The 25,437-nt window shown below is 55.1% G+C and overlaps 1 protein-coding gene across 13 annotated transcripts in view; it reads right to left on the reverse strand.

Annotated features, from left to right (window-relative positions):
* Positions 1 to 5,184: 5,184 nt before the first annotated feature.
* MYOCD (myocardin) overlaps positions 5,185 to 25,437 on the reverse strand; it is a 92,826-nt gene continuing 72,573 nt past the window's right edge. For 7 of the 13 annotated variants that reach the window (XM_041465895.1, XM_041465898.1, XM_041465904.1 and 4 more), the window contains 11 exons: positions 24,749 to 24,804; positions 20,075 to 20,150; positions 18,829 to 18,990; positions 14,533 to 14,708; positions 13,027 to 13,152; positions 12,268 to 12,527; positions 11,774 to 11,927; positions 10,046 to 10,987; positions 7,579 to 7,692; positions 6,530 to 6,587; positions 5,185 to 5,915 (listed from right to left, as the gene is read on the reverse strand). In XM_041465895.1, coding sequence (XP_041321829.1) covers positions 5,347 to 5,915; positions 6,530 to 6,587; positions 7,579 to 7,692; positions 10,046 to 10,987; positions 11,774 to 11,927; positions 12,268 to 12,527; positions 13,027 to 13,152; positions 14,533 to 14,708; positions 18,829 to 18,990; positions 20,075 to 20,150; positions 24,749 to 24,804 — 2,693 coding nt within the window. In that variant the 3' untranslated portion in view covers positions 5,185 to 5,346. The remainder of the gene's footprint in view (positions 5,916 to 6,529; positions 6,588 to 7,578; positions 7,693 to 10,045; positions 10,988 to 11,773; positions 11,928 to 12,267; positions 12,528 to 13,026; positions 13,153 to 14,532; positions 14,709 to 18,828; positions 18,991 to 20,074; positions 20,151 to 24,748; positions 24,805 to 25,437) is intronic. The other 6 variants (XM_041465901.1, XM_041465908.1, XM_041465899.1 and 3 more) reach the window with 4 other exon arrangements.

A 25,437-nucleotide genomic window follows, 5' to 3' on the forward strand; every position in this document is an offset into this window, starting at 1 on the left:
AGTCCAGGAGTGCCCAGCCCAGACTGGGGAGAGCAGAGCACCCTGCAGGGATCCCTGGTCATGGCAGGATTAACCCGGATCAGGAATAGTTGGGAATGGGTGGATCATCTGACACCAGCTCTTGCAGGGTCTCACACTTGGAGGGTGACAGTTGTGCCCAGAGAAGGGAAGGCAGGAAGAGAAACAGAGCTGAAGGTCTTGCTGTGCAGAGATGCACAGTGTGAAAGGTTCACGTAGCTCAAGTCTTGTCGGTTTGCCTAAATTCTGTGCTCCCACCACACCAAGGCTTTTTCTGGAGCTTTTTACTGCCAGCACAATACTTTGGAGATTTTTGGGTCACCTGCTATCCTCACTCTTCAGTCAGAATCCAAGATCCCTCATTTGGAGAAGGAAGAAGACAAAATCTGAGCACACACCAGGGACAGTCCTTCTTTCCCTGGGAGGGAATGTATTTATGGACATTTCAGTCCCTCTCAAGTGCTCCTTGTTGAACTCATGCTCCATTCTCCCTCTGGACTCTCTCCTGCCTGCACTTCACTGCCCTCACCAAGGATCCCTCTGTCACTGCTGAGGCAGCACAGAAAAAATCCACCCTGGTCCCAGATGCTGCTGGTGTCTCCAACAGGATCCATTCCTGCACAGGGCCTCTGCTACTGCTCCTGACAGCCCTTGGACAATTCCAGGCTTCAATTGGCTTTCTCCAGGCTGGGAATTTTCCTTTGGGCATTATGGCCAGGTCTGCACAGCTCAGCTGTGGCTCTGTCTCTGTGCCAGCTCTGGGGCTGCCCTGGTGTCCGTGCTCAGTGCCAAGGCTCAGGAGCCAATGTCTGGACCAGCCTCCCAGAAGACCCAGAGCCCCTGGCCACTGACTGTGCTCAGTGGTCCAGACTGGCACCTCACACCTTTGTACCCACCGGTGCTTCTTGGATCTTCAAGCATCATGCAGCATCAGAAAATCCCACTGTGCTCTGTTGTGGTTATTTTGTGTCTGGGGAGCTCCAAGAACAGCTTTGAGGTTTGGATGAGCTCAAACCCATCCCTGCCTGGACCCACCAGGTGGAATGCAGATGTGCATCATCACCTGCTCTGTCAGGAGCACTTTGAGTTGAGTGTTTCCATGAATGCTCTGGCATGACTTCCCCTGGCCTTCATCCCAGCCCTGTCTTTCCTTTGGGGCCAGGTGAGTATAAATGAAGGGCTCAGGGCTGTGAGCTGGGGGTTCCCCCTGTGCTGGCACTGCTGGGGCACCTCCAGTGCTGGGGACAGCTCTGGGACACTCAGGACAGGAAGGACACTGAGGGGCTGGAGTGTGTCCAGGGCAGGTGATGGAGCTGGGGACGGGTCTGGAGCCCCAGGAGGGACTGAGGGAGCTGGAAAGGGGATGAACCTGGAGCAAAGGAGGCTCAGGGGGGACCTTGTGGCTCTGCACAGCTCCTGCCAGGAGGGGACAGCCGGGGGGTCGGGCTCTGCTCCAGGGAACAGGGACAGGAGGAGAGGGAACGGCCTCAGGCTGGGCCAGGGCAGCTCAGGGTGGGCACAGCAGGAATTTCCCCATGGAAAGGGGGCTCAGGCCTTGGAAATGCCCAGGGAGGGTTGGAGTGCCCATCCCTGGAGGTGCCCAGGGAATTCCTGGAGGTGGCACTGAGTGCTCTGGGCTGGGGACAGGGTGGGGATCAGGGTGGACTCAGTGGTCTGGGAGGGCTTTTCCAACCTCAGTGATTCCATGATTCTGTTAACACATAGGTGCTGCTATGCACCCCATTTTCCTTCAACTCCTGACACTAATCACACGGGGCCATTGCTTTGAGCATGGTAAGGGGCCCAGGGAAAGATGGAGTGACTGCTCTGAGGAACGAGGAAAGGAAAAAGCTGTATTTTGCCTTTATGTTAACAGCTGTGCAAGTGCTTGGAGAGCCAGATGAAGCACAAACTCCCTCTCCTGGAGACACACGGCACCTTCTGCTGGAAATGGAACAGCAGGGCAGTCTGTGGGCTGTTCCGGGGGACATCTGCCAGAAAACCTTTGTCTTGGCATAAATCCCATGGCTCCCATCAGGACAATGTGGTGTGGCCAAGCAGGAAACTCCTGCTCAACTGAGCAGAAGAGCTGGGTGCAGGGGTGTCCTTCCTTCCTTCCTTCCTTCCTTCCTTCCTTCCTGTGGTGGGGGAAGCACTGCATGGTGAAAAAAATGTTAATTTGACTCTCAGAACATTGTTTGTTTGTTTGTTTTGTATCACCTCTGAGTGGGCCATCACTGGGATCCTTCAGCTTGGTGTTGAGAGAAAGGAAAATCCCAGAACCCCAAACTCCTTGGGACAGCCTGTGTGGGAAGATCACCTACACATGGAAGACTGAGTGAGGACTGACTCAAGGCAATGGAGGGGAGGGGTCCCATCCCACTGGCACTCCCTCTGCTTTCCCAGGAGGCTGCTCCGGTTGGGCTGGAGGACCACGGGCCCAGGCAGAGCTGGGCTGACTTCTCCTTGCAGCAGAAAATCTGCTGTGGGTGTCCTTTGGGGCCCGGGAGGAGACTCAGGATCCCTTTCCCCTCTGATCCCTTTCTCTGCCAGCAGCAGGACCCTGGGCTGGACTCAGCCCCCCCGGGTGCTCTGCTGCAGGGGAGCAGCATGGGCAGGCTCCTCTCAGCAGGGAAATGCTCCACTCCACGGTTATTCCTGAAATAATCCTAGGCTGAGGCTTGTCTCCTCATTCTCTGAGTAACCACGACCTGGCTCAGCCCAGGCTGTTCATCACAGCACACCTGGCTGCAGGGAGTGGCTTAGACATGAAAAGATGTTGATTTATTTGCTCATCTACATCTTTTCAGATGCACTTGAGCCATGTCTCGGGACCATTTCACCTTTAGCCCACCTGGGCAGTCCCTCTTTGCACACAGGTGCGAAAATACCTGGGAAACTTTCTTATCAAAAGAAAGGGGGGACAAATTTGGAAAGAGACACTCAGGGCTGCTGTGGAGAAGGATCCAAGGTTCCCCAGGGTCCCAGCCTGCTGTGCCTGTGGGCAGCGGGAGGTTTGGCTCTGGCAGAGCTCTGCCTGTACCCAGCTCCCTGCAGCCACCAGCCCTGTGCTGAAAAAAACACCCAGGGGCTTGGGCAGGGGGTCAGCTCTGCCTTTAAAGGGGACACAAGGAGTGGGGTCTGCAGGAAAACAGAGCAAAGCCAGAGCCAACAGAAGAAAAAGACAGGAGGCTCTAGCTGGTGACTTCAGAAACCTTCCAGGAGAAATTGCTGCCATGAATAAAATTCATCTGGCCTTGAAGGACTGTAGCTGTCCCAGGGCATGGAGCTGGTACCAGGGGGTGGCAGCTGTGGCTGTCCCAGTGGTGAAGTCAAACAGCAAACCACGGGCAGACAGAGTGGCAAGACAAGGGTTTTAATAATGAAGGTGTTGCTGGTAACATAGGTAAGGAAATGTGCTTGCTTACAGGTTTGAAGCTGACAGCATCCCTTTAAATAAGGAAATACAATTGCTGAGAGGAGAAAGTTACCTGGAAAACTCTGTACAAGGCCTCAGTGGAGCAGCTAACACTACTCTGCTTCAAGTGCTCTGAATATTCTCCACAGACTGGCTTCAAAAAAATCTCTCACTTAGAAAAAGAAATTCTTTTAAAAAAATGCAACCTGTGATTGTCTATCCTAGCAGTGCCCTGTGACATTTGTACAATAGAAAAATGGTGCTTTAAATAGTGACTTGAAAGCTACTGCCACGTGCTTTATACAGCATGCAACAACAAGGCCAGGGACTGGGGACACTGCCCGGGCTGCAGAGCTGCCTCCCACAGCTCCAGCATCCCTGGGGAAGCGCCACGGGAGCCAGGCTGGACCTCCTCCCAGCAGCTTCATCTCCGTGTGCTGTCCTTCCAGTAACACAAATATTAAATACACTCAGTCTGTAAATAGTTTAACAATCTTTGTCAGCAACAATATTTACTTTGGCAAAACCAGAGTTGCGATGAACGGACGCGTCCATCACGAAGTCTGCAGCAAGTTCTTTGGTGGAAGCCAAGAAGTGAAGCAAAGGCTCCTTCTTGCTAGAGCCTGAGGAAGAATATTGCACAGAGACTCTTAGGAGAAATGCTGGTGATTCCAAACGGGAGCATCACTGCGGGAGAGCTTCCTTCTCTGCCGGCTGCGGGAGAACGGGCTCCTCCAGGCTCGGTGATTCACAGCTGTTCTCCGGTAGCCTTGCTCTGGGCTGAGGGAGCAGTGACGCTGGATAAACTCAGGGAGGAGGGGAAGACTGCTGGGGATGGAGGAGGGACGGGCAGAAGGGTGGAGGGGAGGATGGCAGGAGCACGCACTCACACAAAGCCTCGGCCACACGAGGGCTCTGCCCCAGGAGCGATCACTGAGTGTCCCTGCCCGGCTCCCCCTGCTCCCGGATCATCAAGGGCTGGAGATCACCCTGACCTGGCTGTGCACAGAACAGCCCCTCCAAAGCCTGGCTGGTCCTTTCACACCACTTGCTCCTACCTTGGCCAAAACACATCACTCATCTCTTTGTGTGCGCCGGGGACACGGCTGCTCCACTGGGGTGCCACATCCCCTCATTCCTGCGCCTGCATCCTCAACATCTGCCTCCAGTGTCCAGAGCTCCCTGCTCCAAGGTCACGGGATGCAGCCTGATTCAGCTCAGAATGCAGCCAGGACAGCTCCTGGGCTTTCAGCCCCTCAGGACATGCCAAGGTGCCACCGTGAACTCGGTGATCTCCATCTCTCACCCACCTGGAGCAGAGCTCTGCGGGGATGGGGCACTGCAGCTTTGGGCAGGGGGGAAGCAAGAGCCCGGCTGTCCACAGAAGGGTGCTTGGCACCTGGCTGGGCACAGCCCCCTGCTCTTCACCCTGGCATGGGCACGGCCAAGATGAGCCCAACAGGTCTGCCTGAAGGACTGGGAGAGGAGAGGAGAGGAGAGGAGAGGAGAGGGTAACAGTGGGTTTCCCTCTCCATGATTTCCTGTTGCCACCCAGGTGAGGTCACCTCACCACACAGTCTTGTCATGAGCTGCTCCAGTTCTCACAAGAGTGACTGCTAAAACTGGGGGGGGGAAAGATTAAAGAAACAAAATGGAAGTTCTTGTCAATCAAAGGGAGTGTTGTTTCAGGCACTGGTGTCCTCTGTGGGGTTGTGTCAATGGAGGAAAACCAAAGTACCAGAGTTGTGCTGTCAATTTTCAGTGACTGGAAATTCAAACAAGTCTATATGCTGGGAAAATGACTCCAGTTTCCCCTGGATGAGGCACGTTAGCCCTGCATGTTCTGCAGCACGGCAGGAGCACTGTGCTGCCTGCTGCAGGCTCACAGCACCCTGCCCCAGCACGTCCCTTCACCACTGCTGCAGGTGCAGGTCCATGCTGGTGTTCAGGTTGAGGTCAGCAACATCCAGGAAATCGATGTTGAAGATGCTGGGGCCCGCGGGGGTGAGCGAGCTGAAGCCGGTGGCCGAGCTGGGGGGGGTGAGGTCCAGCCACTCCATTGTTTCCCACGGAGACTCGGTGAAACTCATTTGTAAAGCAGAGCTTTCAGCAGGGGAAGGGGACAGCTGGGTGTCCATGGGCGACAGGGGAGTCTGTAAAATCTCCTGGGAGTTGAGCAGTTCGTCCGCGGCTTTGCCGGAGAAGCCCTCCATCATCCCCTCGAAGTGGGGCTCCTCTCCCCCCAGCTTCAGCAGGGCCATCTCGCTGACCCTGCCCAGGGGGCTGTGGGCGTTGAGCAGCACCTCCAGGTGAGCGTCGCTGCTGCCCGGGCAGTGCTCGAAGGGCAGCGGGGCCGAGGACACCGGCTCGAACGGGGCAGAGCCCTTGGGGACAGGGCCACCCGAGCTGCCCGGTGACACCATTATCTGAGGGACTTTCTGCAGGCAGGACCGATCTTCCTTGGCATTGGCTGGAATTTCTGTCAACAAAGGAGAGGGATCTGAGGTGCCTTGGCAGTGCCCACCATCATAGCCCCCCAGCTGACCTCTGGGGCATCCCTTTGGAGACCTGCTCAATCCCACTGGCACTGCTTGCCCACCCTCTCTGGGGGAAGCCTCACACATTCCTGCTTTCTGACCATGATCCCCAGGTTTGGATACAGTCCTTAAGGCACAAGCACTGGCAGCTGTCCCCAAGGGGCTGGGGAAGGGCACAGGCAGCACTTTGCACAGGGGAGGGCAGCAGAAGTGCTCTGTGTGGGAGATGGCACTGGCAGCCCTGGGAATGGGGGGACACTGGGGGCTCTGTGTGGGCAGGGGGCTGGCAGTGCTGTGCACAGGGCTCCTGCCCTGCTGTCCCTTCTCTCTGCACAGGTGACAGCCGAGCCCAGACCACCCCATGAGATTGGCACACACAGGAGCAGGCTCCAAGAGGACCAATGTGCTTTTGGTTCAATCTCAGGGGCTGCTGGCACAGGGAGGGCAGGGGAAAGCTGTACTCCACTCAGGCAGCTCTGCTGGGGTGCACTGAGCCCCACAGACCGAGGCTGGCTGCAGGGGAAGCCCCAGAGGGGAAGAGGGAAGCAGAGCATACCTCCACTCTCAATCAGCACGTCCAGGAGCTCGTCCATCTGCTGACTTCGCGTCATCTGCTGCAGCAAACGACAAAGAGGAGAGTAGAGGCCATTAGGAGGACAGTCCCTCCAGCCACAAGCCAGGTAGATGGCTCTAGACCCCCAAAAGATGGCTCTAGACCCCAAAAAGGATAGCTCTAGACACCACAAATGGCTTCCTCCCACAGAGAAGAGAGGCCACACCAACACGGGGCTGGCAGCAGCGCTCAGGGCACTGCAGGGACGTGGCACAGTCACGGCGGATCCAGGGAGCAAAGCACCCTTCCCTGCTGCCAACCCTCTGCTCTGTGGCCACCACAGCCTGCCCTGTCCCAGGGCCCTCAGGACACAACATTTTAGCCCCAGCACCTCACACTGGCACATGCCTGCCTGCCCTCCCTGCTCCCTGCACTGCCCAGGCTCCCTCCTCTCCCTGACCAGAACCTGGAAGATCTCCTGCACGCTGGCATAAACCCATTTTCACCCTGCCAACAGCATCAGTCCACTTTCCCAAAGGCACCAGCAGCACTCAGGCTGCTCCCAGACTGATGGGAAGGAAGGTGTTCCTGGTCCTCCCTGCAGGAACAGCGCTCCTACATATTCAAATCTGAGCACTGGTTGGTTTGACCACAACCTCCCAAAAACATCACTTCCTTATCAACCTATGACACTGGGTACAGCTCAGGGGGCAGATGGATGAGCAGGATGAGCTTTCCTGGTGACCTGGGAATGCTCAAAGGTCTGTCTCTGACACAGCACTGAGCACCCAAAGAGAGTACACTGGCACCCCAGGGGACTTGGGGGGTGTCAGGACCCCTGGGTGCACAGGGGACACTACCCAGCCCAGCAGGGTGTCTGACTCCTTTGTGGCAGCTAGCCACCCTTCAGAAAAGCCCATTCCTCATGGAAACAGGTCTGTCCTGCCCAGCGACCCAGAATGGGCTGGAACTCCTGCACCTGAGTCCCACTGAGTGCAAAGAGATGGCACGGGCAGCCCTAGCCCTGGAGAAAACAAAAACCATGCAGTTACCTGCTTCACTGCATCCTCATAGGGTGGAGGCTGCTTTACCTCTGACAGGGCTGGGCTTGACTTACAAAAACTTGGGGATGAAATAGAAAACTTTTGGCCTGACTGCGCAGCCATCTGCATGGGGAGATACAGGGAAATGGAGTCAATGCACAGCTCTCTCCTCCCTGCTGAGGTTGGTGTGATGCCGGGGAAAATGACAATTTTGTGGGTCAAACCAACTCAAAATGCCTGGCTCTGAGCAGGATAGAGGCAGGTAAACCAGCTCCCTGACCTAGCTCTGAGAGCCAGGGCCAGGCTGGCCCCTTGTCACGGCACAGACACGGTGGCACAGGACACCCTGGTGTCCTGGGGACATGCAGGACAAAGGGAAGGCAGAGATGCTGCTGGGGGTCAGCTGTGCTTGGCCAGTGATGAGGCACCTCCCCAGCCCCCTCCCAGCACCACCTGACTGGGGGCATCTCACAGAGCTCAGGCCAGGGAAGGTCACTCAGAAATCTCTGCCTGTGCCAAACACCTGCATGTCTTTGCCAGCTTTTGGCCAGGTTCCCCTTCCAGGATGGATGGCATTTGGACCACAGTGCCTGTCAGCTGCTGTCCCCATCACCTCCAGGCCCTTGTGTGTACTCCCCCACTGCCTGGCCATGGCCTTGTCCCACAAAAACCAGCACCAGGGGATTGTCCCTCCAGGTGGGTTGAATCCAGGGCAGCAGTGGGGTCACTCTGCCTGGCCATGCACATCTTGGCCACCTTTCTGTGGAGGGGAGCTGGAAGAAACACCACCCCTGGCTCATGGGAAACAGCACTGCAGTGCTGGGCACAAAGGAAGAGTTCTTGCTGAAGAAGGACCCTCACGCCCAGCAGTCCCTTGCAGGCAGCAGAGGGATGTCCAGGATGGTGGTGGTGGAGTTGGGATGAGCTGCAGGACACAACGGGACCATCCCCCTGCCCTTGGGCAGTGAGGGAGCAGCTGAAGATGTCCCTGTGGTGTCACTGCTGCCTCCTAAGCCTCACTGTCCATGTGGCCAGAGCAGCCCTGCTGTCTCTTGGATGTCAGCTCACAGCACTGTGTCCCACTGTCCCCAGGGCTCTGCTGCAGTGCCCAGTTCACCTGCACAGCCCCAGTGCCAGGGTCACCCCCTGCATCCCCTGCTCTGCTCCCCACTCACCCAACCAGTGTTGCCATCACCCTCCCCGCCCCTGCAGCAGCCCCACTGCCCTCCGTGCCCATTGCACTGGCAGCTCTGTCTCTGCCCCTCCTCACCCTGAACTGCTGCCCTTTCCCACGCCACTGGCTGTGCTGTTTGCCAGCTGCCCATGGCACCTACCTTGCTGTCCTCCTGAGCCCCACTTTGTGCCACTGTGCAGGGCTGACCCCCAATGCCTGCTCGGGGCCACTGTGGGTGGGCTGTCCCCCACACCCAGCCTACCCTGCCACACCCCTGTGAGCACACCTGGCACCCCTGTACATGGCACAGGCCACTGCAAGGTGCTGCCTGGGCAGCCCTGGGAGGGTGCTGGGGCTGTGATCAGAAGCTTGTGCTGTTTTGTGCAGTGTGTCCCCCTCCCCAAGTGTTTGTGCCTGTCCAGGGGGCTCAGTGAGCAGTGGTGGCTGCTGAGGACAGCTCTGTGCTGGGCTGCTGGCCTGGTGGGGAGGCACAAGCTCTGTCTGACTGCAGATCTCAACTGCCAGCCCTGCTCCAGCTTACTGAGAAAAGGCTTCCCTGGGGCAACTGCTCTCCTCCAGCTCAGTGGTGAAAATCCCTCACACACTGCTGGGAGCCACAATGGCTTGGCAAGATGCTGGGAAGCCCTGCAGCCCTGCAGTGGGGTCTCCCAGGGGTGTAGGAACCGTGCCAGGGCTCTCCCAGGAGCTGAGGGATCCACGCTGGTGCCTCCCTGCTGTGTACAGAGCTGTGCCAGGCCTCCATGGGGCACAGCTGTGCCAGGACTCCCCCTGAGGGGAGAGGCAGCTGGGTTTGAGCTCTTTTAGGGTAGAAGCAGCTGTGCCAGTGCTCCCCCAGGGAAGTGGGAGCTTGCCAGGACTCTTCCAGGGGCAGAGAGAGCTGTGCCAGAGCTCCCCAGGGCAGAGGGAACTGTGCCAGGGCTCCATAGGCAGAGGATGCTCTGCCAGAACTCTCCCAAGACATGGACAGCTTTGCCAGTGCTCACCAAGGGGCAGAAAAAGCAGTGCTGGGGTCTCCTGGGGAGGAGGGGAGCTGTGCCAGGGCTTCCTCAGGGCAGCAGGAGCTGTGCCAGGGCTCCATGGGGCACGAGAGCTGTGCTGTGGCCCCTCCAGGGCAACTGGCTGCGGTGGCAGAGCTCCCCAGAAGTAACCCTGCAAAGGACCCTGCAGTGCTATCAGCTTCCATCCCATTGCCCAACTTCCTGCCCTTCCAGGCTGCCCCGGGCCCAGAGGCAAGGCCTCCCCCGTGTGGCGTGACCCGTGGGGGTCCGGGCTGGCACTCACCGGCGCTGTGCGGAGGCAGCTGCTGCCCGGGGGGGACCCGCTGCGGCCCTCGGGGGACACCGGGAGCAGGTAGTGGCTGTTGGGGGACGGTGGCAGGCTGATGTGCTGGGGGCTCTTTGCAGCCCCCAGGGGAGAGTGCTGCGGGGAGCACTGCGGGCTCAGGAATGTCGAGGAGGTGATGGTGCTCTGCCCTGCGGGCTCCAAGCAGTGGCTGTTCACAATGTGGGGCACCTGCGGTACTCCACAGTTACTCAGCTTGTCCGAGCTGCCGGCCTGGCCCTTCAGGGCCATTTGTTTGGATGCAAATGGACAGCTGGACACGGTGTTCTCCTGCTTGATGGGGACACCAAAGAAATGCTGAGCAGGCTGCTGCTTCTCCTCAAGGCCGTTGCTCCTCTTCCGCTTCTGGAGCTGCATCCGCAGCTCTTCCACCTGCCTCTGCTCCTGCTGCAGCTTCCACGTCAGTTCATTGATGACCTTCTGCTTCTCCACCAGCATCTTGTCTTTCTCTGTGTCTATTCCTTCCAGTTCCAGCTGGATGCTCCCACCGTTCATGCTGCTCATGAGGCTTTCCTCAGCGCTGCCATGAACTGGTGATGGCTGGAGAGCAAACTGTGGAGAAGCCATGGGCCCGTCGTTGAAGGTGTCGGGCAGAGAGCCGCTCACAGAGAGGTCAGAGGAGGCGGGCGAGATGGGAGGGGTGGAGCTGGTGCTGCCAAAGTGGTAGAAGCCGTTTGATAACATGCTGGTGGAGGACTGTGACTGGTAGCTGGACAGGGTGCTCGTTGGAGTGACCGGGAAGGTGACGGTGGTGATCTCACTGAAGCTGGGCACCGTGCTGCTGCTGCACTCCTGGAAGGGCCGCAGCCGCTCCATCAGCGCCGTCTTGGTGCCCGACACGGGCAGGCCTCGGATTCGGAGCTGCTGCCTCAGCTCTGACACCTGGAAGGAAAATTCACTCGTGGTCAGCCTCTGTAGGAATGTGCCCCCTTGTTGACAGAATGACCAAATTATCCTTTGTATCCTTAAAAAGGAAAAAAGCCCAGAAGTTTCTCTCCTCAATTTGGTAAAAAGACACCTCATAGGACCTTTGGGACTTCACCTAGGGCTACCCAAGTGGACAGAGGCCAAAAGGTCCCACCTAGGTAATTCTCTAGAAAAAGAAGAGAACAAAGGAAATAATTGCTTTTCTGAAGTGTTTTAGCAGGAGCAAGAACCTCTTGCCCCTGGCTCGGTTTTTCTCAGTAAGACCTTTGTTATTTTGCCTTTTATTAAAACTTTCCCTGTTTCCAACACCACCTCAGAAGCCATCCTGCTAATTTTATGTCATTTGGGGTAGCTGAGCTATCTCAGGTGCGATGGGTTCCTCTGAGAGCTCATAAGACCTGGCTCGAAGAGAAAACCCATCAAGTCTCAGTAGCAGATTGGCTCTTAAGAAATCCAGTGCTTCTAACAAGGAGTCTCAAATCCCAGCTTCCAGCTTTAAAGCTCTGACCCCTCTCCACTGGCAGAGCAGCAAGCCCTCGTGTTCAGAACCTCCCCAGTGACCAAGCCCTGCCCCAGGGTGCTGTGCTGCACTCCTGGGTGGCTCAGAGCACGGGGTTTCAGGTGTGCTGATCTGTAACACAGCCCCTCCCAGCCTGTGGCACTCCCCTGACACACTCAGAGGTAGCACAGCACATTCAGGCTGTGACATTCTGCTCCTGCAGTGACAAAGTTTGCACTCACTTTGAGATCATCCAGGTTGGAGGGCAGAGGGCCTGGCTTGATAGATGAGACACAAGTCTGGCCTGAAAAGGTGGTTTTCACTGGAGAAAGAGGGGTGTTGTTGCCAGAAGTTGATGAAGGATTTGAGCTTTTGACCATTTGCTCATTTGATTGCCTGAAATAACAAAGGAGATTTGGGGTAACTTGTCTGTTCCCCCAAGGTCTTTGTGCCCAGCATCCCATCCCTCTGCTCCCTTGGGTCTGCTGTCTCCTATGTGAGACTTCAGGATGGCCAAGGAAAACCAGGCTGGGCTGTAGGGGATGGCTGGTGTCCCACCAGCAGGTCACATGTGTCCCCACCAGTATGCAAAGCCAGAATGGTTTGGAAGGAGTCTGTGCTGTTCCCAAGCTTTTCTGTTTCAGTGGTGTGCCTCTATCCCCTTGTTTTGACACAAATGGATACAGAGGGGAAAGCCTGGAGAGAAACAGGACTAAGTCCTGCTGCTGCCACTCACTTTAGCTGTCCTTGGTGCATCCCAGGATAGCTGAAGTGCTGCTGCTGCTGCTGCTGCTGCTGCTGCTGGCTGAGGATCTGGAGCTGCAGGAAGAGCTGCTGCTGCTGGAGCAGTCTGGCATACGCAGAATCCATGGGTGGAGGGGACTTCTCTGCTTTCTGGTCTGGAGGGATGTACTGGTGGTACTTGAGCTTCTTCACTTTGGGCTTGGTGTCCTTGGGCTTTTTGTGACGGTTCTTGCTGTCACTGGCTGATTTGGACTGTTGGAAGGAAGGAAAGGAATTAGGTGTGAGAAGAGCTCCTGTCATCCCCATGGGACCCCAGAGGCCTGGGACAGAACAACGACAGCTCCTGCTGGCACTGTGACACTCCAGCTCCAAGACTTGCTGAGCCTGGATGTGGGGGACTCCCTTGGCACTGTGTCCCATCTCAGCTGGGCTGGAGAGCACATGAGATGGAGAATGACCCTCCCTGCCTGGAAGGTGCTCCAGTGTGGCCTGGTATCACCTGCAGCTCCCAGCCCCAGGGATGTTTTCAGTGCAGGACTCAAGCAGCTGCCTCTAGCAAGGTATAATGTTTTATTTTATACCATTACAATTAAATTAGTTTTTGACACAAGGCTGTCTGCCTGAATTATTCAAAGCCTTTAAAACCAGACACCCAGAGCTCCCACACATTTGGGGCAGAGCACATGGGCACTCCAGGCTTGGATGCCCTGGGCTGGTTCCTCTCCTGGGCACCCGGAGGCACCGGCATTACCTTCACGGCAGAGGGCACCGGCAGCGTCGGGCTCTCCTGTCCCGCTGGCTGCTTGGGGCTGTCGCACTGGCTGCCCTGCCCCGGGGCAGTGTCCGGGGCGTGCCCATCCGCACTGGGGGGACGATCCTGCAAGGGAGAGGTGAGAGGGGCTGTGGGGCCGGACCTAGGGGCTCCTGGTACCCCGTTTCCTCACCCCATGTTGTTCCCAATCCCCACAGATGCTTCAGCGCATCCCAGTCCCCTCATGTCTATCCCAGCCACACCCTCAGGCTATCCCAGTCCTTTCCCAGTCCTCTGCCTCCGCACTCCTCCTTGGTTTTCCAGCCCTCCCAATTTCATCTGAGCCCCGCATCCCTGCTCACAGCTGGCTCATCAGTATTATCCTCCAGACCAGCCCAATGTTCCCAGCTGACCCATGGATGGTCACAATCCTTCTGGTCCTCCCCCATCCCAGTCTGCCCCAGTTCCTCCTTTTCTCCCTCATCCATCCCAGCCCCTCCGGTCCACTCCAGCTCCCCCATTCCCCCTAGCTTCCACATTCCCCCAGTTTCCCCTCAGTCCCCCCAGCTTCTACATTCCCCCAATTCCCCCCCAGTTTCACCCCAGTTCCCCCAGCCTCTACATTCCCCCAATTCCCCCGCCCCCGTTTCCCCATTACCCCAGCCTCCACATTCCCCAATTTCCACTTTCCCCCCAGTGTCCCCCAGTCCCCCCAGTCCCTCTCTCCACGCCGGCCCGGCTCTCCCGGGGCTGCAGTGCCCGCGCCGGCCGGCAGTGGGCGCGCCGGCCCCGCGCAGCGCGGTCCCCCCGCGGTCCGAGAATGACAGAATGTCCCAGAATCACAGAATGACACAGAATCACAGAATTAATACGGCTGAAAAAGACCCTTGAGATCATCGAGTCCACTCTGTCACCTAACACCTCCCTGTCAACTAAACCATGGCACTGAGTGCCACATCCAGGCTCTTCTTGAACACCTCCAGGGATGGTGACTCCACCACCTCCCTGGGCAGCCCATTCCAATGCCCAGCCATTCTTTCAGTGACAAATTTCTTCCTAATATCCAACCTGAACCTCCCCTCGTGCAGCTTAAGGCTGTGTCCTCTTGTCCTGTCACTGTTCCCTGGGAAAAGAGCCTGACCACCCCTGGCTTCACCCTCCTACAGGGAGCTGTAGGGAGTGATGAGGTCCCACACCCCTGAGGCTTCTCTTCTGCAGTGTGAGCCCCTACAGCTCCCTCAGTCGCTCCTCACAGGACTTGTGCTCCAGACCCCTCACCAGCCTTGTTGCCTCCTCTGGACACGCTCCAGCATCTCCACATCCTTCCTAAATTGTCCCAGAACTGGACACACCGCACGGGATATGAGTGCCGAGCACGGGGCAGGAATCACCTCCCCGGCCCGGCACCCCGCGTGTCCCTCGTGTGCTCCCTCCCCTGTGCCATCCCCAGCGCCGCACGGCTCTGTCGCCCCGCATGTCCCCCGGCCCCAGGACGGCTCTCCCTACCTGAGGAGCCCCGGCAGGGCCGGCGGGAGGCGGCTCCGGCGCCTTGGAGCCGGGGGGCGGCTCGGCGGGGCCCGGGGAGCCGCGGCTGCGGGGCCGCTCCGGGGACAGCCCGTCGTTGCTGCTGTCCTCCTCGAAGGCGAAGGCGTCGCTCTGCCGGGGAAAGCCGCCCTGGGTGCCTGCGGGGGCAGAGGGACCACGGTCAGAGCCTGCGGGGAGCGGCGGGGCACGGGGTGAGCCTCGTGGGGAGCTAGGCCGCGCCCGCCGCCCCTCCCGGCCCTGCGTGAGGGGCACACGGGTGCCCGGGGGGCTCGGGCACCTCCGGGGGTGCACCGCGGCTGGGGGAGAGCAGAGGGGCCGAGCCATGGACAGGGGGCTTGGGACAGGGAGAGAGGAGGGGTTGGAGGAACCAGGACCATGGCACTTGTTCCTCAGGACCAGGAGAGAGGAGGGATCTGAGGAACCAGGACCATGGACTGGGTCCTGTGGGAGAGAAGGGGGATCTGAGGAGCCAGGACCGTGGTCCTTGTCCCTTGGGACAGGGAGAGAGGAGAGGTCTGAGAGCCGGAACCATGGCCCTTGTTCCTTGGGACAGGGAGAGAGGAGAGGATGGCGAAGCTGGGACCATGGTCCTTGTTCCTTGGGACTGGGGGAGAGGAGGGGATGAAGGAGACAGGATCATGGCCCTTGATCCTTGGGAGAGGGAGAGAGGAGGAGATGGAGGAGCTGGGACCATGACCCTTGTTCCTTGAGAGAGAGAGAGGAGGGGATGCAGGAGCCCGTCCCTCCAGCACAGCAGGGCCGGTGCAGACAGGTGGGACTGGTGCAGGAGGGGCTGTGCCATCCTGCTCCTCCGCTGGGCTGGGATGGGAGAGGGGCACGAATCGCCCTCCCTGAGCTGAGCACCCATCACACGCATGGACTCTGTTCTCAGCAGAAGGAGTGAGGTTGAAATCAGCTCGGAATGTGATCCATCTGCTCACAGCACAAGAGCCAACAAGAGAGGATGTGGCTGCAGGTGCACAGAGGCTCCCCATCCTGTCTCTGTGCACAGGTTTCACCCACAGGACACGGTTCAAACCACTTCTGCTGCCTGCCCAACAGCCCCAGGCTGCCCTGCCTGCACAGCTCCTACACTGTTATCTGCTAGTCAGATGGGGAAGGGCTCTTGACCCCGAGGTTTGATGATAAATAAAGTGCTGAGAAAAAAAGGGTCTCATGTGAGCCTCGGGAGAGCTGCAGGTGGGGGTAGAGGAAGGAGCAGCGTGGCCACACTCGTAATCTCCTCGTGCTCATGTCTGGCATTTGTCAGGCAGCTTGGCACGCTGATAGTGAGGTGACAAATGGGGAAATAGGAAGGGCCTGGGGACAAGCTTCCACCTGTCCCTGCTGCTGGCCTAGCAATGTGCACCTTCTCAGCGACACGCACCTCCTGCTCTGACCCCTGCCCCTATCTGAGAGATAAGGGTTATCTCCACTCCCTGTGGCTGCTGGTGCCAGGGTGGGCGAGGACAGAGCCCTGGCTCCCTGCCTGAGCTGCTGCCCAGACATGGGCTGGGGAAACGAGATCAGCTCTGTTCAACTTGCTGTCCCTGGAAAGAGGGTCTGTGTCATCTCCATCCTCTTCATCAGAGGCAGCACCCAAACAGGTCCCTGAGGAGCTGCAGCACTGCATGAGCCACCTGGGCTGCACAGGAGCTGCTGCCCATGCCTGCAGGCCAGTGTGGACATCCTCTCTTGGGAAAAATGACTCCAAGCAAGGGACACTTGTGGATCTGCAGGGCTCCTGCTGCGCTGGCAGGCGAGCGTGTGTTGGGAAGTGGTGCCAAAGCTGGGAGCACAAGGGACCTTCAGGACACAGTGACAGCCCAGAGCATGACAGGAATGTGCTGCATCCTGCTGCTTGATACCGCAGGGCTGTGCCAATGGGGAATGCTTCCCTTATCTGTCCTGCTCTCACCCAGCCCCGCCTGAGCGTATTGTTTCTCAGTCCCGTGTCCCTGCTGTAATCTCAGGCAGGATGGTGTTTGCTCCGGGCTGTTTCTAATGCACTGGGTATTGTCCTCTTGAGCGCATTGGACAAAGTGATGACAAGGACCTGGTAAAAAAAGTTCCTTGTATCACTGCTCAGCTATGCAGGGCACTGGCGGCCTCCTGTCACTGGGACGTTTGGGCTTTCGGCTGGGGTCTGGCACTTTCTGCTCACCCTGCCGGAGGTGATTAGAGGAACACGTCAGCTGAACTTTCCACTGTATAAACAGTTGAGATTCCAAGGTTAAAGTAAAATGATTTTAAACCCTGTCATCTTTCTGGTATTGCAAAAACAAAAGGCTTAACGTTCAGAAGTGCCAGTACTCATCTCCGCGCTGTGTTCGGCCCTTTGCCCCAAACTGTGAGTACCACAAGGTGCCTCTGACTCCAAAAATGAGCTTGAGGATCCTTCAGCTTGGGGCTTTCTTCTGCAGAAACCTGAGGGCTGGGATGGTGTTCCTGGTGCAGCTGCACCACCTTCTTCTCATGGCACCCTGTGGTACCAAGCAACTTCATGTTGGACCCTAATGTCCTGCGTGTTTGACCCTAAATGGGATGAAACTGGCTTACAAGGACACGTTTTCCCCAGCAATGTGATAGAAAAGCATTGTAAAAGGGAGAAATTTAAAACTGAACAAATAATTTTTAAGCCAAACTTTTTGTTTTTAACAGTTTGGTCCCGTAAATCTCTGTTTACCACGAGGTCCTGACAAGGCAGCTGGAGAGATGCTCTATTCAAGACTCAACTCATTTGCTCAGTCTCCAAACCTCAGCTCCAGGGGATAAAGTCATGCTCACACTGCCTCAAATGTTTATAAAGGGGGGGACTTTTTGAACCTTTTTTTTTTTTTTCCGCTGTTCTCTCCTTTATTAAGTGGCTGGGGAGATTTTACTTGAACTCCTTTAGTAAGTGGCTGGGGAGATTTTACTTGAACTCTCCTTAAAAATTCCTCTTCAGGCAGAGTCCTGGAACATTTCACCTTCAAAGAGGAGAGCTGCAACACGCTGGGAATGGAGCAGCTCCGGGGCCAGGCTGGAGAAACTGCTGCACATACACAGCCTGCACTTCACAGCCCCCAAACCAAGAGCAGGAATAGTTGTGGGGCAGGACAGAGCAGTGTCTGAGCCTGGAATATTTCATGTCATTTAAGATGGTTTCTGAGATGAAATAAAAATCAAAACTTCCTGTTTCAACTCTCTTTTTTGGCATCTCTCCTGTCACTCCAAGACCCTTTCTTCCCCAAAACCCTGCCATTGTCCCTAGCCCCTCTGAGCTCCAGAACAGACCCTTCAAATGGGATTATGCCAATGGAAATGATCCCATTAATTGAGGAGCTGTGAGCAACAGAACAGAGCAGCTCTCAGTGCCTCATTGGAGACCTGAGTGCCAGTTTGGACATGTGGATCCAGCCCCAGACTTCAAAAATACAGGTTGCTGCCCTGTCACTGCAGGACCCTGCTGGCTTTCCTGCTCCTTTCTCTGCTTTTGGATCTCCCTGTCCTGGCACAGAGCCCTGGTGAAATTTGAGTCACCTTTCTGCTCTGTGTTGGCTCCCACACCAGCTTCCCTGCAGCAGCGTGGGAGAAGTAATTGTGGATGATCTTTCCTCCCTCGACTGGTGGGAGGAGGTGATGGAGGAAAACCAAGCTTAAGTATGAGACAAGTGCTGGGTCTGGTTGGTAGGAGTGTGCCCTGTTTGGGGCTGCAGACCCCTGCTCATATTCTCCAACAATTTAGCACCCCAAGGATGCTCCACACCCCAGGGATGCAGCATCCTGCTCTGCTGGGTCCTGCGTGCCACCAGCACCAGTGGTAAAAAATAAAAGAGAACCCTCAGCCTTCCTGAACTGGGGCTACTCCACCCCCATTTGTTGGGATGTGGGAGCTTGGCACAGCACGAGTAGGAGAGTCTGGGCTGGTCTCACCACCAACCCCTGTGCACTCAGGTTCTCTCCCATGCTGAAGGAAGGAGTGTTCTCTCTCCATCAGCATCCCTTCTGTGCTCAAAGCCTCGGGGAGGGAAGGGGTGTAAGAAGGGAGGTTCTTTCTGGGGGAATGTGGCTGAGCACTGGTGCGTGTTTGTGTCACTGCTCTAAGATGAGAGCTCTGTGCTCACAGGCTGTGCTGGACTGGGATGGTTACTGTGAAAATAATTAAATTTAAGCAATAAAAGCAGCTCTTACATCCAGGTGGGTCACTTCCTGCAGTCAATGTGGCAGCCCCTGCCCCACTCCATGCACACACACACTCACATTCACTGTCACTACCTTTTATGGCCTCTTTCACAGCTGAGTCCACAGGAATAATATTCTTCTCCACCAGCTCCAAAGGACCCGGCCTGAGCGCGATCTTCTCGTTGAGGTCATCTGCCAGTCGGGCTCTTTTCAGCTTCATTTGGGTGGACTGAATGGACCCCTCTGCAGCCGAGTCTGAAAGGCCAAAGAAGCATCAGGACCAGGGGCTCCTGTGGGCACAGCACTCGGTGACAATGTGGTGTCCTTCAGCACAGCCTCTGGGGGCTGTGGCCAACACCTGAGCGTGGCTCAGCATAGCAGATCTGCTCTGCCAGACAGGGTGGGGCTGCTGTGATTTGGGACATGGGCCCCTCTCTGAGCCTCAGGCCCAGCTTTTCCATTCCCAAACACGAGCCTTTCTCTACCATCTCCATCTCTTCAACAAGCAATGGTGCTAGCTTGTTTTTGGGATGGAAACCCAGGGGAAAAGCAAGGCAGCAACACTGATCCAGCACTGGACCTCCTGCCTGCCAGAGGAAAAAAGAAATACAGATTGCATCCATGCTGAGAGAGCAGAGGGCAGCATTCACAGCTGCCAGGGAGTGATCTGCTTCTTCCAAGCAAGTGACAGGACTCAAGGAGGGAGGGAGGCTGCACATCCTCTCTGTCTCTAAGGATCTTGTTATCTCTGGAGATAACAATGGACACTGTGGTGTTCTGCTGTCTGTGATGGGATCCAGCCCTGCCAGCTCTCTGCCTGAGAGGGAACACCAGGATGGGAGAGGAGAGAGCTGCTGTGGCTCAGACTGATAGCAGGGCTTTTCATACAGCTCTGCTTGGGTCATTGATTGCATGGGCTGTCACACAGAATATCCAGAATTACAGCAGCACAAAAGATGTCCAGCCTTGGGAAGGTGTTACAATGACCTGCTATAGGAATTTCAGTGCCCTTGACAACAAATTCCCTGGGTTTGCTCTTCATGATCAGACATTGGCACCAGTGTGCAACAGAGTTCTCTCTCACAGCTGTTCCCTAGAGCATCTTACACTGCCAGGGATGGGAGAAAGACTGGATGGCCTTGGGACTGTGTCTGTCAGGGAATAAAAGTGTGTCCTGCTCTGGACACAATTCCATACGACTTGTCCCATTTGAGTCTGCCCTCCATGAGCAGCTGGAACAAAGTAACGGTGATGAGATTCCTGCAGGAACACAAGAAGGGCAGGAGGAGCACAAGTCCCAGGGCAGGAGACACAAGGAGTATGTGGGAGAAGCTCTTACCTTGCAGAATGTGCATATTGACCAGGTCTGACCTCTCAGGCCTGCTTCTGATCTTGTGCTTGAGATAATCTTCAGTCTGCAGAACACAAACGCAAAGTTACCTGCCTGCAACAGCACTAAGGTACTGAGAGCACCTGCCCCTGTGCCATCCCATGATTCTTTTGGATTTATTACAAGCTGAGTGAGCTACTGAATGACATTTTTCATCACTGAAATGCTGGCTTGTTCTTGGGCAGAAGCTCCTCGGAAAGGGAACAACATGCACGTGGCTGCTGACTGTTCACTGCACCCACTCTGTGCCCTTTGCCATCACTACTGGGCTTCTGATGCTGAAATGTTGAGGGCTCATAGGAAGGGTGACACCTATTCCCTGGGAGTGGTGGGCCTGCCCACCATGTCACCTCTGAGAGATGCTCCAGAATGCCCTGGCAGCAGTGGTTTTTTGGGAAACCCAGCACTCCGGAGTGAGATATCAGGCAGAACAAGTCATGAAGCCACTCAGACTCTGAACCCTGCTCAGCCACGAGGCTTAACCTTCCTGCAGCCTTGCAGCCCCTGTGCTCTGTGGTTCCCCACCCAAGCTGTGATATGGGGTTGGGAAAATCTGCTTTGCAGTCACTGCAGCTGGGCTTGTGATGGACACAAGGTCCTGGAGCCTTGTGCCAACTCCCTCATGGCTTTAGGAACAGAGAGGCACACAGAGCTACAGGAACACCATCCATAAGGGCCAAGAAAGTCAGCCTTGAGGGCAGATGACCTCAAGAATACAAATATAAATACAAATATAAATATAAGCTTATCCCCTGGTGAAGAAAAGCTAGAGCTCAACTTAGACAAGCTCTTAGCCAAGCTGAGCTGCAAGAAGAAATAGCACAGAAATTGTACATAGTTCAAAGAGACTAAAATATTAAGGATAAATATAAAAGAATAATACAAGCAGCTGGAGCAAAATTGGAAATCCATAGTACAAAATGTACAGGATCATAAGAAAAAGATCTTATAAGGACTTCTGCAGCCAGGATCAGGCAATGGAAAGTGCTGTCTGTGTTCCATAAACAGGAGAAATAATTCTCAGCATACTGCTGAGATGGCTACAGGATTTAATGCCTTTTAAAAACCATCCTCACTAAAAAGACAAATGGCTCTTTATCAAACAGGTGGCTCAGCCAAGAGCCTTCAGCAAGAAAAGAGAAGAAACCCCAGTTGTCAGGTTGGAGAACAGGTTAGAGGGTACTCAGAGGAGTTAAATGTTCCCAAACAATTTTGAGACACACAAGGCTGGATTAATAGCAGCTATCTATGGTTCTCTGGGAAACTGGGCAAAGGAGAGTGATTAAAGGAGATGGGAAGAAGAAATCAGGAAACTGTAAAGCAGACAGCAAGATATTGGACCCAGTAATCAAGCAATCTATATAAATGAATTTTGAAGATAACATGGAGGTGAGCAACAGCCAGGGTGGATTTATCAAGAACAAATCACATCACACCAACCAAAATTCCTTCTATGGAGAAATGACAGTTTTCTGGTACAGCAACAAACAATGAATATCATGCAGCTTGATTCAAAGCATGTTTTGACATTATCTCCCATGGCTTTCTCACATGCAAGCCAGAGAAATTTGGTCTGGATAAGACTAATATAAAAAAGGAGCATAGCTTTGGATCACCAGAGGAATTGGAAATGGCTCAGAGTCTAAACAGAAGAATAAATCAAATCCTGTTACAAAGCAATTTTCCCTGCTAGTCAATATATTAGTTAATGTCTTGAATGACAGAAGACACACTCCCTCGTTCTGAATCATTCAAGGCTAACTGATTACAGTGCACCATGGTTTGGCACAACAGATGATCTGAAATACACGTGCTACAGTTTCAAGAAGGACATTTGGGAAGGGCTGTGGTCAGGTCACAGCCACAGCTAAACCAGCAGATTAAGCACTGCAGTGGATAAAAACTTAACGCACCAGAGATGCTCCTGCAGTGGTCACTGGACAGGGCCTTAAGCAGAAATTAGTTACTCCATGCATTGGAAAAGTATAAAAGGCTCTGGAGAATGCAGTGGTCAGCAGCTGACCCACAACCCCAAACCAGCAGGGGAGACAGCACAGGCTGTCAGCTCAGCCCTGTTCTGTGCCCTGCAGCTGAAAGGGCCCATGGAAGGGTCTGGGCAGCAGCTGCAGACATCACCCCTGAGTCAGAGATGAGACCAGTGAGGGGGCTGAGGGGAGGGGAGGTGGGTCAGCCCACAGGTGACATGGCTATTGGGGCACAGCATGCAAAACAGCTTTTAAAAGTGCTGCACGAGAAAAGAGACACAGCTCTGAATATACACACAGTAGTGTGCTCAAACCTCAGCAGAACAGCTGGGGCTGGGAATCAGGGGCCAAGAGCTCCCTGCACAGCTCAGAGAGCACCAGAGCAGGTCACTGGCACTGGTCAGTGCTCATTAGCCAGGACCTTGTCACTCTCTACAGCTCCCTGAAAGGTGCCTGTGCTCAGGTGCTCTTTCTCCAGGCAGCACTGACAGAACCAGAGGACACAGTCTCAAGCTGCACCAAGGAAAATGTAGGTTGGATATTAGGAAAAAGTTATTTACAGAAAGGGTGATAAAGTTCTGGAATGGCTGCTGGGGAGGTGGTGCAGTCCCCATCCCTGGGTGTGTTTAACAAAGCCTGGATGTGGCACTGGGGGCCAGGGTTTAGTTGGGGTGTTGGGCTGGGTTGGATTCGATGATCTTGAAGGTCTCTTCCAACCCAGTGATTCTGTGAATTCTCTGAATTCTGTGACTCTGTGAATTCTGTGACCTGCCCAGTGGGGCTGTTCTGCTCTGGGGCAGAGCCACGACAGCCACCCTGCAGCCCCTGTGTGCTGAGCCAGACAGCCCCAGGAAAGCCAGCCTGCTCTCTGTCCTCCACCCCAGGAATCTATTATAGGACATCAAAGTCTGCTGTGCTGGCCTGCTGCCAGCCTCTAACATAGCCAGTGACATGTTTAAACAAATAATAGACATTTTATTTACTAAAGTCTTTACAACGCCTTACCCTTCCCCCATATTTTTCACAGCTTATTTCCAGCAACACAATCCCGTGCTTGGACCATGTGTGGGTTTGCCTGGTCCCTGTGCCAGGTCAGAGCAAGCTGGTGTCTGCACCTGAGTGCATTTAAACTCACATAATGCATTTCCAGCTAATCCTTAGATCAGGTCCTGACTTGGGCTCAGCTCCAGCTGCTGTCCCACAGCTGTGTTCCTGCTGTGACTGCAGTTCCTTTGGACCCTGGCTGTTAATAAGCTGCATTTGTGCCTCTGGGGTGCAAATGATGAACCCTTCAGATGTGAGCTTTTTTAACATCAGCTGAAGCAGAGGAGCTTTCACAACACATGAACAGTTATCTGCTTTCTGTTTGCACAACATCAGCTTGTGGGAATATCAGCTAAACAACAAATGTCTTGGAGTAACTGTCTGGAAACAGCTGCTGATCTTCCCCTTCCCAGGTCTAAGCAGGGCAGCTTTGCAAGGGAATAATGTTTATTATGGGCTGTGCTCAGTGTCTTCATTAGCACTTTCTAAACATGCCCGTGGTTTGGGATAGACTAGACCATCCTTCCCCTTTCCCCAGGCAACTAGCCAGTGAAAGCTTTTGAAGAGAAAGACAAAGAGACACAAATGTATACTTTAACTGTAAAATATATGACACTTCAAGGATACTTTGGATTGCTTGAAATTTTTTAAGCATACTAATCTTTCAGAGTCATACTGTATTTCTTATGCTCGCCATTTATTACCACGGGGGACTTGGGGCAAGTGATTTGGAGTGTGTTTAAGTTCAGAAGAGCACTTCCCTGTATTTCACAATCATTCTTCCTTGCAAAGCTCTTTCCTATGTGACTGCAAGCACATTTTGCAGATTAATGGAACAAATTCTTGTGTTCAAGCAAAACCTGCATGATTAATTGCTTCCCTTTCTGGGATCATCCCTCCAGCGTGATCACGGCTGCATTGTTGGTGATTGGAAAACCAATGTGATTTCCCAAAAAGTGATCAGATCACAGAATTTCAAAGTGTTCTGGAATGGGCTACTGCCTTTGGCAGTGTTTAGGGAAGCCTGGGGTGGGTGGGAGCCTGCCCCTTTTCCCCCTTGGATGTTGTGTCCTAATGGCCAAGCTGCACTGCAGAGCCGAAAGCCACAGCTCCTGCCTGGTGACAAGTGTGAGCTCCCTGGGGACTGGCTGCAGGTGGCCTCTGCATTCCCCCTGCACACTGTCTGACCTGTTCCCTGCTCTCACCTCGCTGCCAGGGGTGCAGAGCAGCCAGCACAGGAGGAGCAGGCTGTGGATGTGACCCTGGGGGGAAGCAGCAGCTCCAAGGACTGACAAAGCCATGCTGAACCCTGCCCTGCCCACAGCCTGCTGTAAAACCCCACAGATGCTCAGCGCACAGATGCCCCATTTGCCCTTTTTTAAAACCATCCCTGCTCAGAGAAGGGTGCTCCAGAGCATTGGTGAGCCTGGCAGCATTTCTGGAAGCAGAGGAGGTGCCCTGCCCCTCATCCTTGGCCACTGGGCCAGCGTGGAGGGTGCCAGAGGAGGGGACAGTGGTGGAAGGTGCTTCCAAACCCCGTGCCTCATGCAAAGCAAGCCCATGTGTTCCTCTTTGGGACGGCTGCAGGAGTTACCTTGGCTCTCTCCAGACTTTTTCGCTGTTCATGGAATGCAGATGGGCTTTTCAGTGCTGCAACAGGAAAGAAAGAGGAGCAGTCAGCACAGGAGCGGAAGCAAGCAGCTACCAGGATATTCAGCAACAGCATTTTAATGAGTGCCATAAAAATAGCAACACAAACTAGCTGTTCTCTTTATTGTGCTGACTAAAAATAACTCAGGAAAGCTCTGGGAAATCCCATGCTCTCAGCCAGTCCATGGCAGGAGAGCAGGGGCGATGGAGAGCATGGGGAGAGCAGGAGGCACGTGGGCAGGGAGGGGTGCAGGCTTTGAAACACAGTGCTCTGTGGGACACGTCAGAGAGCAGAGAAACCTTTTCCCTGTCATGTTCCCTGCAGGTGGTGGAAGGCACCAGAGCTCCAGAAGACAGATCTGGGAGGAGCAAACACCTGTGAGGGACCTCAGCTGAAAGTAAAACCTGCAGGTGACTGAGGCTTGAGGTCAGCAGGAGAATTAATACCTGCCTCAGCTCTTGGGTCTGGTGCAGCCTCCAGTGAGGCACTGCCAGGTGGCCCTTTGTCCCTCTCCTGTCACTGACCATGACTGACATTTGTCCTGTCCCCTGCTCAGAAGCAGCTGTGTCACATGGGACCTCCATGTCCTCAGCATCTTCTGATTTCAAGGAGGATTAGCCCAGTGGTGCTCC

The sequence above is a fragment of the Pyrgilauda ruficollis genome, unplaced genomic scaffold (assembly GCF_017590135.1).
Source record: "Pyrgilauda ruficollis isolate IOZ18807 unplaced genomic scaffold, ASM1759013v1 scaffold194, whole genome shotgun sequence".
Taxonomy (NCBI): Eukaryota; Metazoa; Chordata; class Aves; order Passeriformes; family Passeridae; genus Pyrgilauda; species Pyrgilauda ruficollis.